Source organism: Neltuma alba, unplaced genomic scaffold, assembly GCF_004799145.2.
Source record: "Neltuma alba isolate B1F8T4 unplaced genomic scaffold, ASM479914v2 tig00002210_pilon, whole genome shotgun sequence".
Lineage (NCBI taxonomy): Eukaryota > Viridiplantae > Streptophyta > Magnoliopsida > Fabales > Fabaceae > Neltuma > Neltuma alba.
The window spans coordinates 20,392-33,065 of record NW_021632782.1 but is presented as its reverse complement, the minus strand read 5'-3'; the positions used below and the strand labels follow the sequence as shown (position 1 = coordinate 33,065).

Below are 12,674 nucleotides of genomic sequence, written 5' to 3'. Positions count from 1 at the left end.
TTGGGCCACTTTGCTCTATTTGCTCTCTAGCTACTCACACCACTGACTCTTGCCCTTACCTAAATGATGGAGTTGACTCGTGTAATGCAGTATACCACACTAAGCCTATGACTCAAGGTGGCCAGAAATATGATCCTTACTCAAATACATACAACCCTGGATGGCGTGACCATCCAAATCTCAGATATGGGAGTGGCCAGCCTCAACAATCACAGTTCAATCAAGGCATAAACTCTTCTGGTGGTAAAATGTTCCAACAAGTTAGGCAAACTATGCCCAATCAAGATGAGAGTTCAAAGTTAGAAGGCATGATGAAACTCCTGATGGATAAGTTTGAACAAAAGGATTTGCAACATAGCCAAGAAATTCAGAATCTTCAAACTCAAATTGGGCAGTTATCTAATGCATTTAGTAACATGCAAAGTCAAGGCTCAGGGAAGTTGCCATCTCAAGTAGTAGTTAACCCTAATGTTGGCACCCAGCAGAATCCTAACATTGGTGGAATTAATGCTATATCTCTTAGAAGCGGAAATTCAATTACCTCTGCAGATCCTGTCACTACCCATGCTTCAACGGACAAGGAAGCTATCATTAAAGATTCTCCCCCTGCTTCCACATCGCATAATAAGTCCACTTTATCAACACCACATGTGGCATTGCAAGAAGAGCAAGAAAAAGATGGGGAAGGGAAGAAAGTGAGTGAGCAAGTCTTACCTTTTCCTACAGGGGTGATTAAGGCTGAAAGGAGAAAGAAAGAAGCTGAGATGTTCAAAGAAGTTTATGATATCTTCAAAAAGGTGGTGATCAATGTTCCATTAGTTAATCTAGTTGCACAAGTGCCTAAGTATGCAAAGTTTTTGAAGGAGTTGTGTACCACCAAGAGAAGGCTTAAGCATGATGGCAAAGTTGACTTAGGGGCGGTTGTGGATCTTAAGCCTACAAATCTAATCGCTTCTCTTGTTGACAAACGCTATGTAGTTCCAGAAGGAGTCTTGGAGGATGTCTTGGTGAAGGTAAAAGATCTCATATTTCCTGCAGACTTCTATGTTCTTGATATGGATGATGCTAGATTTAGGCAAAAGGGACATTCATCTTTGATTTTGGGTAGGCCATTTCTTAAGACTGCTAGGGCTATGATAGATGTGCATGCTGGTACTCTTACTATGGAATTTGCTGGTAAAATCATTAGATTTGATGTGCTTGACTCTATGAGACATCCACCTAATAGTTGTGCTGAGATTGATGTTAGTTTTGTTGACATTATTACTGATGATGCTGTCATAGATTTTAGAGATAGTATGATAAGTAGATCATGTGATATTGTTGGCTTAGATGATTCTATCTCTTGTTCATGTTCTGAAATTGGTAGTTGTGATACTTGTACTGGTATAGATGCTGCTGATATTGATGTTTTCACTGATTTCATTGAGATTGTTAGACATTCTAGTTTTGATTCTTCTGCACCTGTCCATAGACTTGGCACTTTCAGTGATTCCTCATCTAGTACTTCTGTTGATTCACATGGACTCTCTCAGTTACTTAGTGTGATTGATGCTATAGATGCAACTGATTCATCTACATTACCTGACTCTGAGCTGTTAGTTAACATTGATCATGTCCCTGATATAGAGGTCTCTGATTTTGATCCCGATGTTGCTTCTGACATGAGTGCTACTGATGGCACTTCTTTCATGAATTGTGGCGTATTATCTGATTCTTCTGTTGTTACTGTTCCTGCTAATGATTCCCAAGTTGGGAAAGTCTGCTCTTTTGCTTGTGAGTCTTCAATGCAGGTTTCTAGTTTGACTAACATTGATTTGAAGCCCCTCGTGCCCTCAATTGAGCAAGCTCCTTCTTTAGAGCTAAAGCCACTTCCTGATTCGCTGAAATATGCCTATTTGGGGGAAGATGAGACATTGCCAGTGATTCTAGCTAGCGACATAGCTGTTGATGAAGAAATTCGCCTCCTGGAGGTGCTGAAAAGAAGGATGAAAGCTATTGGATGGACTCTTGCTGATATTCCTGGAATTAGCCCTAATGTGTGCATGCACCGGATTTTGTTAGAGGATAGTGCCAAAGCTGTGCGTCAGCCACAGAGGCGACTCAACCCATTGATTCTTGATGTGGTAAAGAAAGAGGTTTCTAAACTTCTTTCTGCAGGTATAATCTATCCCATTTCTGATAGCCAGTGGGTTAGTCCGGTTCAGGTAGTTCCGAAAAAGACTGGTATTACTGTTATTCGTAATGATGAAGGTGAGCTTGTTCCAACTAGAGTCCAGAATAGCTGGAGGGTATGTATTGATTATAGGAAGTTGAATTCTGTGACCAGAAAAGATCATTACCCCCTTCCCTTTATTGATCAAATGCTTGAAAGACTGGCTGGTAGATCCCATTATTGCTTTTTGGATGGTTTTTCTGGATATTTTCAAATTTCTATTGCACCTGAGGATCAGGATAAGACCACATTCACATGTCCATTTGGAACCTTTGCATACAGACGCATGCCGTTTGGATTATGTAATGCACCTGGCACTTTTCAGCGTTGCATGGTCTCCATATTTTCTGATTTTCTTGAGCATTGCATGGAAGTATTTATGGATGATTTCACTGTCTATGGTGATTCTTTTGATGCATGCTTAGCTAGTTTGGATAGGGTTTTGGAAAGATGCATTGAATATAATCTTGTGCTGAATTTTGAGAAATGTCATTTTATGGTCAAGAAAGGCATTGTTTTAGGACATGTTGTCTCACATGATGGCATTGAGGTTGATAAAGCCAAAATTGATATTATTTCATCTCTTCCATATCCCTCTTGTGTGAAAGATGTGCGCTCTTTTCTTGGGCATGCTGGATTTTACAGGCGATTCATTCAGGACTTTAGTAAAATTGCATTACCATTATCTCGTTTACTGCAGAAAGATGTGGGCTTTGTTTTTGATGATGCTTGCAGGTATGCTTGGGATGAGTTGAAAAAGCGACTCACTACACCTCCTATCATTCAGCCACCTAATTGGAGCCTTCCCTTTGAGCTCTTGTGTGATGCTTCTGATTATGCATTGGGTGCAGTTCTTGCTCAGAGAATAGAAAAGCGGCAACATATCATAGCATATGCATCACGGACACTGGATGCCACCCAGGCTAATTACACAACCACAGAGAAAGAGCTATTTGCAATTGTGTTTGGGCTTGAGAAATTTCGTTCTTACATCCTCCACACAAAAGTGACTGTCTTTACAGATCATTCGGCTATCAAGTACTTGTTCAAGAAGCCAGACTCCAAACCCCGCTTGATTAGATGGGTAATGCTGATACAGGAGTTTGATGTGGAGATCCGTGATAAGAGCGGTGCAGAGAACATGGTAGCTGATCACTTGAGTAGGATTGAGACTCCTGTGGTAACATCTTCTTTACCCTTAGATGATTTTCCTGATAATAGACTTTGTGGAGTTGATATGACTGTTCCGTGGTATGCTGACATTGCTAATTATCTGGCTGCATCTGTTTTACCAACTGATATGAATAAGCATCAATTAAACAAGTTTAAGAGTGATGCTAGGTTCTATATATGGGATGATCCCTACTTGTGGCACATTTGCAATGATCAGGTTATTAGGCGATGCATTCCTGATAGTGAATTTGAATCTGTGTTGACATTTTGTCACACTCTTGCTTGTGGAGGGCACTTTAGTGCTAAGCGTACTGCTAGGAAGGTTTTAGAAAGTGGGTTATTCTGGCCCACTCTATTCCATGATGCCCACGAGTTTTGTAAGAAGTGTTCCAGGTGCCAATTTGTTGGCAATATTTCAGGAAGCATGAGATGCCTCAACAGCCTCTGTTGTTCTGTGAAGTTTTTGACGTTTGGGGTATTGATTTCATGGGACCTTTTCCTACTTCATTTGGTTATGTTTACATTTTGCTTGCTGTGGATTATGTCTCTAAGTGGGTTGAGGCAATCCCCACTCGTACTAATGACTCTTCTGTAGTGGTTTCTTTTGTCAGGTCTCACATTTTCTGCAGGTTTGGAATCCCAAGAGCTATCATTAGCGATCAGGGTACTCATTTTTGCAACCGAAGTATGCAGAGCTTACTGAGCAAGTATGGTGTGATGCATAAGGTGGCTACTCCATACCACCCTCAGACAAACGGTCAAGCAGAACTCTCAAACAGAGAAATTAAGCTCATTCTTGAAAAGACAGTGCAACCTAACAGAAAGGATTGGAGCAAGAGGCTGGATGATGCACTCTGGGCATATCGTACAGCATATAAAAGCCCAATTGGAATGTCTCCATATCGGATTGTCTTTGGTAAGGCTTGTCATCTGCCAGTAGAGGTGGAGCACAAGGCATATTGGGCCATCAAAAGCTGCAGCCTTGATCTTGCTAGTGCTGGTGTTGAAAGAAAGTTACAATTGCAAGAACTTGAAGAGCTTAGGAGAGAAGCCTATGAGAATGCTCGGATCTACAAGGAAAGGACCAAGGCTATCCATGATAAGCTCATCTTAAGAAGGGAGTTTCACGTGGGCCAAAAAGTTCTACTTTATGTCTCTAGACTTAAATTCATGCCTGGTAAGCTCCGTTCTAGATGGGAGGGACCTTTTATTGTCACTAATGTTTTTCCCTATGGTGCTGTAGAGATTAAGAGAGAGCCAACTGGAAGATGCTTTACAGTCAATGGTCATCGCTTGAAGCCTTACTACGAGGGGTTCTCTACCCAAGATGTAGAGGTTATCACACTACGAGACGCCACGTAGCCTTGGTTGTATTCCTTCCCTTCACTCTTTTTGCTTTGCATTGTCATATTATTGAGTTGGGCTGTGCTGGATACTACTTGCTTTGTGACTTGCCTATGTGTTTGCATTGAGGACAATGCATTGTTTAAGTGTGGGGGAGGGATTTCATTCTTTTAGTTTTTTTTTCCTTTTTTGTGTGTTTTTACTTTTGTTTTAGTTCCTTAAAAAAAAAAAAAAAAAATGTTTTGTTTCGTTTTGTTTTGAATGTGAAGATTGCAAGTTTGAAGTGATTCAAGTATGATGCATTCTTATTTGAAAAGTGATTGATCATGTCTTGAGTGGATAAACTAAGTGGCAATGGATTTGACTTAGGTGAATTTAAGCTAGTAATCATATGCCTAGTGAGGTTTTGAGCCTGATGCATTTCTTCTTTTCATGTGTGTACATCCTATCTCTTTCTTGATCTAGAACTTGACTTGAATCTTGTTTGAGACCACATTTGTGCATTTGCATTCATAAAGATGATAAAGGCATTCATTTTAATTTTTCTAGCCAGATAAGCCAAAAGCCTACCCTTTTCATGCATTTATCCTTTGCTTAACCCCTTTGAGCCTTCATATTTTTTTCTCTTAACCCATAGCCAAAAAAAAATCCTACCCCTTCTGAATGTCTTAGGAGTTGAAGAGTGTTATATTATATGTGCTTGGGATGGAGGAACACATTTGGAGTTATGGTTTGGGTCAATTTGAAAAAAAAAAAAAAAATATTGTAATAAGATTCCGCTCCTCTAGTTTAAGCTGTGCTTAGTAACCGGGGATCTTCATCACCAATGTCGATCTTCGCGTCAAACGGCCAGTAAGGGCTATGAGCGTGCTAGTAGCATCTTAGTGCCAATGAGTTATCCATGCTTGAGTAACCGGGCCTTTGTATCACCAATATGAAGGTTCGCGTCAAAAGAGCATATATATAACGGCCTAAGAAAGTAAAAAAAAAAAAAAGGGAAAGAGAAAAGCAGAAAAAGAAGAAGAATGACCCAATTCAAGTTTAATTTAGTTTCTTGCATTCCATTATATTTTTTTCATTGGTTCTCTTCATTTCCTAAGATGTTCAACTTTGTTTTCCCAAACACTCTATCCTTTCTTTTTTACCTTAGCCCCATTACAACCTAATAAAAGTCCTTTTGATTTATGCTTGTAATTGCTTTATGATTGGTGGAGAATTTAGATTCTTGTCAAGCCTATGGAAAGAGGATTGGATAGGATGATTTTGAGTGTAAACACAAGCCGATACACTTTTGAGTGATGAGTGACATACACATTAACCTTGGTGAGGGATTTCTGACTTAGATTCCCCTTTGTCAAGTAAATTGCCATGATGTTTGTTTTCTTGATTCATGAGAAGATTACTTGGATAAGAGAGATGTTGAATGCTTTGACTTGCTTTTTTTGTGATTGGAACATTCACTTTTGTTTGATTTTCTTTTGTTTTTCTTACTGCTCTTTGGTCTTCATTTGCTTTGCCCAGGAGTGCAAAGGCTAAGTGTGGGGGAATTGATAAAGCCCAATTTTTATATATTTTATCCCACATTAATTCAGGATTTAAATGATAATTTTGAGCTTAATTAGATTTTTATGCATTATTGGATTAATTGGTTGATTTTTGGATTTTGCATAAAAATTGAGATTTTGGATTAAAAATATAGATATTTTGTGATTTCCTATTTTGACTTGGAATTAATTTTTCCTATTTCTTTGAAAACAAGTCTCATATTTTTAGAAAGATTTTTTTAGAAAGTTTTGCACTTTCTTGCCTAATTTTTGTGCATATCTAATATTTAATTTTTGATTATATTTGGATATAATCTACATTAATGGATGCACTTAAATTCTTGTAGGTCAAGAAAGAGCATATAGGAAATCCAATGGTGCAAGATTGTTTCTTGGAATCTAAGCACAATCCAATGGCTAATATCAAGTGGGTCAATTAATTACTAATGGGCTTGAGTTTGGATCCACAAAAATTTTCTTTTCTCCCATTAAAATATTTTCCTTATTTGAGAACAAGGATTTCACGCCTAATATCAGGACGAGAGAGTTCACGTTGAGAGCCAGTCAAAGAATTTTGTTCCCTTCTCATTATACTGTGGAGTGCCAATATATTCCCAGGATTCACGTCGCGTAGAGGGGGAGGATGCAAAAACAATTATTTCATCCACACTATCTTTTCCCTTCGTAAGGACCATCCAACTCCACAAATCATCCTCTTCTCCTCTTTCCTCATGGCTGCGGCATCTAATGACTTTTTCATGGAGGCTTAAATTTTCATGGAGGCTTAAGCTTATTGGAGGCAACTTGGGAGGAGCATGGAAAAGACTAGAGCCTTGGGCTAGCACTTGAAGACCACAAGGGAGTGATGTTCCATTTATCTTTTTAATTCAAGGACTTGAAATTATTTAGTTTTAAATAATTTTAAGTTGTATTTTTGTTGAGACAATTTAGTTCTAGATTGTCATCTTTATGCTTGGATTGGATTGATATTTGGATTTTATTTGTGTTGAGACACTTGTTGGAATTTATGTTTAGAACCTTTGCATTGTTAATTGAATTTATAATTGAGTTTTCATTATGAGTTTAATTATCAATGTGGTTTGAATTGCAAAATTTGGGTTCTTTTGCCTCTTAATTGTTTAATTAAGTTGGTTAATTGTCTAATTGTTTAATTGGATAATTTCAAACATAATTTCCAAAAATTAATTGAGTTATTTTTCATTGGTTTTAATAAGCTTAATCAACCAACCTTATACTGTTATGAGTTCTCTAATAGTTTAAGGGTTTTGAAATTGAGGGTTCCCTTTGTTTCAAGTAGGTAATTAAGTTTATTAATTCCACTCTCTTATCACTTCCCTTTGGTCTAATTAACTGATTAAGGTTATGAAGGTTAAATTCATGCGAATCCTAAGTTGTCCCCTTTACCTTACCTGAAGAGAACTTCTCAATTTTCACTTCTTAATTTTCTTTGCTTTCTGATTAATTTTCTTTATTCATTATTTTTATTTTCCTTAAAAAAAAACCCCCCAAAAATTGCATTGCATTCATTTAGTTTAATTTAATTTTCATATATATTTTAGGGCATTTGCATCTTGCATTTAGATTTAGAATTTTGCATTTTAGTTTAGGTCCAATTTATTATTTTTTTTATCACCTAAATTTTTACCTAAAGAAACCCACAACTTGCTCCTTGGAAGTAATGACCTAGGTCGATCCTAAACTACAAATTAATTAGGACCTAGTTTAATTGAGTGCTTTAACGACAGAGGGATCATCAATAAGAAAGCTACACTGTGATTTGTGATCATGATTTTGATGGAAAATGGAAAACTACTTCTAGAATTTTTTTTGTCAACAGATTACTTTCAGAAAATAGTTACGATGGAATATGGAAAACCATTCAAAAGGTCTGTTTAAATTTCGGCCCTCATTTTTTTGTTTAGCCCTATTTTTCGGCATTGGATTTCATTACGCTTTCTCTTTACTTTACTTTCTATTTCAACTCTTAGACCAAATTTTGAATGGATATAATTTATCCTGCTTACCCCAAATCCAGGAAGTTCATTATTACATGGACTTTTGTCACTATCATAATATATATCATCGTTAATATAAAAGTTAGTTGATTAATTCGAGAAAACTAAAAAAATTAGTTAAATTAATTATTTGTAACGGATCATTTTGCTGAGTTCCTTTGATATGGTTCTCTCAAGCACCGTAGTATATTTTACTTTGTTTTTTAAAAAATATTTTTGTTAATTATTTGTATTAGCTAAAATTATTATTTAATAACATTTTTAACATGTACAATTATTATAAAGACTACATTAAAAAAATAAATACATATAAAAGATAAAATAAATTGGAGTCTCATATTTAAAACTAAATTAAATGTTAAACTAGCTTGGAGGTAGTATTTTCTTTTAATCATATTCTGTACCATTTCTTATCCAATAATCAACCTAATCATTAACCCAAATTTACATCAAAGACCATCGGCTAGTCACCTATGTTTAGGAAGGAAATTGAATCTGGATGTTGAATCTTGAATCTTGATTTTGCAGTAAAATGAGGAATTACATTTTGTAGGATTAGAGGGGAGAAGAAGTTTAGACTAGTGATACCAAAAAAAAAAAAAAAATTAGTCAATTTCTTCGTGATTTTTCTTCCATCTTAGCAGAGTTATCACTTATCATTGCCTCTCTTGTTTTCTTTGCGGGTGTCAAAAGATGAGGTTTTATAAAGGTTCATCTTTGATTTATGAGAGGATTAATATATAGGGGGTTAAAGTGCATTTAGTACTCTAAAATATTTTTTAGATATATTTAGTAATTTAAATTATTTTGTGATGTATTCCAGCATTCTGAAATATTTTTTTTAATATGCGTCTAATATCTTAAAGTATTTTTTTGTGCATTCAGTACCTTAGGATAAAAAAATATTTTGGGTGTTGAATGCTTATGAAGAATATTTCAGGATACTAGATGTACCATAAGATATTTTAGGGTGTTGGATACACCCGAAAAAATATTTTGATACGCTTATATTAAAATATATTTTTTATAAAAATAGTATACGAATATATATTTTATTAAAATATATTATGATATAGATTAAAATACTGTAACCTCTTTTAAAATTTATCTTAAGTTTATGGACCTTTCCTTTATTTTCAAATCACAAACTTAAATCTAAACTTTAACTACATTAAGAAATAAGAATATTTTAAGAGCAAAATTTATTTTAAAATAAATTTGATTTACTAAGTTACCCTTTATATTACATCCATAATTCTTGCCCAAATTATTTTAAATAATTTAAGTTTTTTTTTATTTTGATTGATTGACTTATTTAATGTTCTTATCATGGAACAGAAGTTTAAGTAATTTAGTTGACGTAAATAGAGAGAATTACAATGTGGTTCCAAATAAGAAAAATAATTGAAAAACGAGTCCTAAAGATTGTCATTCTCACTGTAGGACTTGTCATTATAGGTTGCTCAGGTTGTTATTGAGACTTTTTAGTGATTATTTCTCTTCTGTGAAATTTGAATGTAATTCTTCCATGTAAATATAACAAGCTTGATTGAAACTTTGATTAATTCTTCTAATAGACACATACGTCACTAAATGTATTGATAAATTTTGTAGCACAAATGTGTTTAAAAATTTTAAATAATAAATCTAAATGGTCTATATATATAATATCTTAAATATAATTTTAGCTATTTAGACTTTCTATAAATTTGATAAAACATTAATAAGGTAATCAAAATTAATAAAATTAATAACATAGGCTGATTTGACAGTAAATCCCTCGTTAACTGCAAGATGCCAAACGCAAGCTAGCAGATGGGTCGGATCACTGGGATGCAGAAGGGCTTCAACTTCAGCCATATGTTTCAAAATATCCAAAATATCATGAGGCGGAAGGCAAAAATCCTCTCATTAAAAAAAGAAGAAGAGAGAGGCAAGAATACACTCCTAATTCTTTAACCTCACAATTTTATTTTGACTTAATCTTAATCTATAGAGTGTATTTTTACTTTATTTTTAATGCTAGTATTGTTAATAAAAGACGTTGACATTGATATTTCAAATATTTTCGGAACATGCTCAAATACAAATACTAATATAGCAAACTTAGTTTTAAAAAATAACAATAATTAGCCAAAAAAAATTATCATTTGAAAGCAACAATGGTAGTATTTTATAAAATTAAGGGATTAATTAGAACTTGTATAAAGTTAGATGATCAAATATACTATTTTGTTATATTTACTAGGCAAACAAACTCCTAATAAATGAGCCAATCAATTTGAGATTAGATTTGAATTAGCGAACCAAAGCCTTGTAAATATCATTCAAAAGTTTTCAATAATCAAACTAAGTTCCTTTCAGAAATTTACCTTCAGTATGAGCCCATCAGTGATGCAAATCTTTGCCCATATTTAGTGTTCATATACATAAAGAAACATACCAGACAATAATTTGTCGCTTTTATTTTCAATAAAACACCTTCCATATACCATATTTTCATGGGATAATCGGGAAACTCTTTATACTATAACTCTACAAATAACCCTTTTCTTTGCAGCATCCGATAGCATCCACCAACATTTCCTCAAGTCCATACTTGAACTCAAATCCAGCATCTCTAAGTTTCTTAGGTGACAGATCTGAAACTTTCAGGCTAGTTCTTTCTCTTAAGGAACTACAACAAATAAGATATCAAATTACGGAAGACAAGTCATTTACTTGAATCAAATTATCATATCTTTACGAAGAAATTAAGCATGATGGAGAAGGTCAGCAGAACTCACTCTATGGTTGGAATTTGAAGTTCTGGGAATTTAGCAGACACAATTTCAATTACTTTTTCAACAGTTGCCAGACGTGCAGAGCAACTATATCTTCCCCTTGGCTTAGGATGTTCAAGCAGAAATACATGTGCTCTTGCCACGTCATCCACATGCACCATAGGTAGTTGCAGATAAGCAAATGGGACCTTCTTACCTGCATCAGAATTTTGGAGACACTAACATTTAATATCTTCCAGAACTAATTAAATTATCTGCAAAACAAAATAAGATTATAAATAAATGTTTAGAACTATGTTGAAAGTGACATGGAGCAAGTTGAAGCATGTACCTAGTAAAAAATAGAGTGCTGAACCGACAGATCCAGGAAGCTTAGGACAAATGAAGCATCCAACAACAAAAGTGGGAATCAGAGTGACAACGTCTAATCCATTTTGTTGTCCAAATTCAAGCACTGCTTTCTCTGTCAATGTCTTCGAAACTGCATAAGACCATCCAAATGGTTTTGAAGTTCTAAGAGAATCCACGTCAGTCCATGAGCTCTCATCCTTCACTTCATCTTCTTTGGCACTATAATCAACAGCAGAGGCACTGGAAGTGTAAACGACTGTCTTCACAGTTTTTGAAGTGAGGCATGCTTTCAGAATTCCCAATGCCCCATCAATGGATCGTTTGGTCACAATCTCCTCAGGTTCCTTCTCCTCGAAATCCACTGGAGTCGCCACATGGAACACTCCAATGCACCCTTCAATGGCTTCCTTAAAACTTTCGGGGTTGCTTAGGTCTGCGATTAGAATCCGTAGCTTTTGAGATGCTCCTGGCAAATTTGTGAGGAAGTTCACATCTTTCTTGTGTTCTGCAATGGAAAACAAAATCATAAGATTCCCTCTTCCCAATATAAGAAAAGAGGAAAGTGGCACTGCTACTTGAATCTATAAAATAGTGCTGTATCCATACCGAACAAAGAAAAATACAAAGGTTTTGTGTTAACAAGACAAAACACAAGAAGGAAAAACAGTTTTGCACAGTGGATGATCGAACATTCACCAGGAAATCTCTTGGGAAATGTTACAAATTATCACAGAAGATAAATTGACAGTTATATATATGCTTCAAAGATATATATATATATATATATATATATATAGAGAGAGAGAGAGAGAGAGGGAGGGAGATTGTGTGCCTGAGTGAGATCTAACGGTAGTATTAACTGAATAACCATTTTCAAGGAGCGTCTTGATGATCCAGGAACCAATGAAGCCAGTACCACCGGTAACACATACCCTTCCTTTTCCCTCTTCCATTCAGAGAAGATAAGGTTGCAGGTACAAGGTTCGATTTCAGAAACAGATATTTATTAAGAGATATTTAAGGATACGAAACAAGCACATTTCTGCCATCCTTTCATGGACACGTGGTCCTTTTTAATTGGCAATGCTGTAACGGATTCATTCATGTTTCATGAAGTCACTTTTTCTTCTTTCTTCTCAACCTTACATTTTCCGGAAATTTTTAATTTCACCTGTTTAACTTTCTCCAATCTTGCATGGTAGCGACAGATCATCGCTGGTACCTCAGT

The 12,674-nt window shown here is 35.3% G+C and overlaps 1 protein-coding gene across 4 annotated transcripts in view; it reads right to left on the bottom strand.

The window, feature by feature from the left end:
* Positions 1-12,674, bottom strand: part of LOC114720164 (vestitone reductase-like) — a 29,246-nt gene that overhangs the window by 5,063 nt on the left and 11,509 nt on the right. Inside the window, exons 1-3 of one of the 4 annotated variants that reach the window (XM_028905811.1) lie at positions 11,427-12,056; positions 11,099-11,291; positions 10,634-10,989 (exon numbers count right to left, since the gene is read on the bottom strand). In XM_028905811.1, coding sequence (XP_028761644.1) covers positions 10,848-10,989; positions 11,099-11,291; positions 11,427-11,973 — 882 coding nt within the window. In that variant the 5' untranslated portion in view covers positions 11,974-12,056 and the 3' untranslated portion in view covers positions 10,634-10,847. Of the gene's footprint in view, positions 1-10,633; positions 10,990-11,098; positions 11,292-11,426; positions 12,057-12,278; positions 12,436-12,674 lie in introns of those variants that run through there. The other 3 variants (XM_028905804.1, XM_028905787.1, XM_028905817.1) reach the window with 3 other exon arrangements.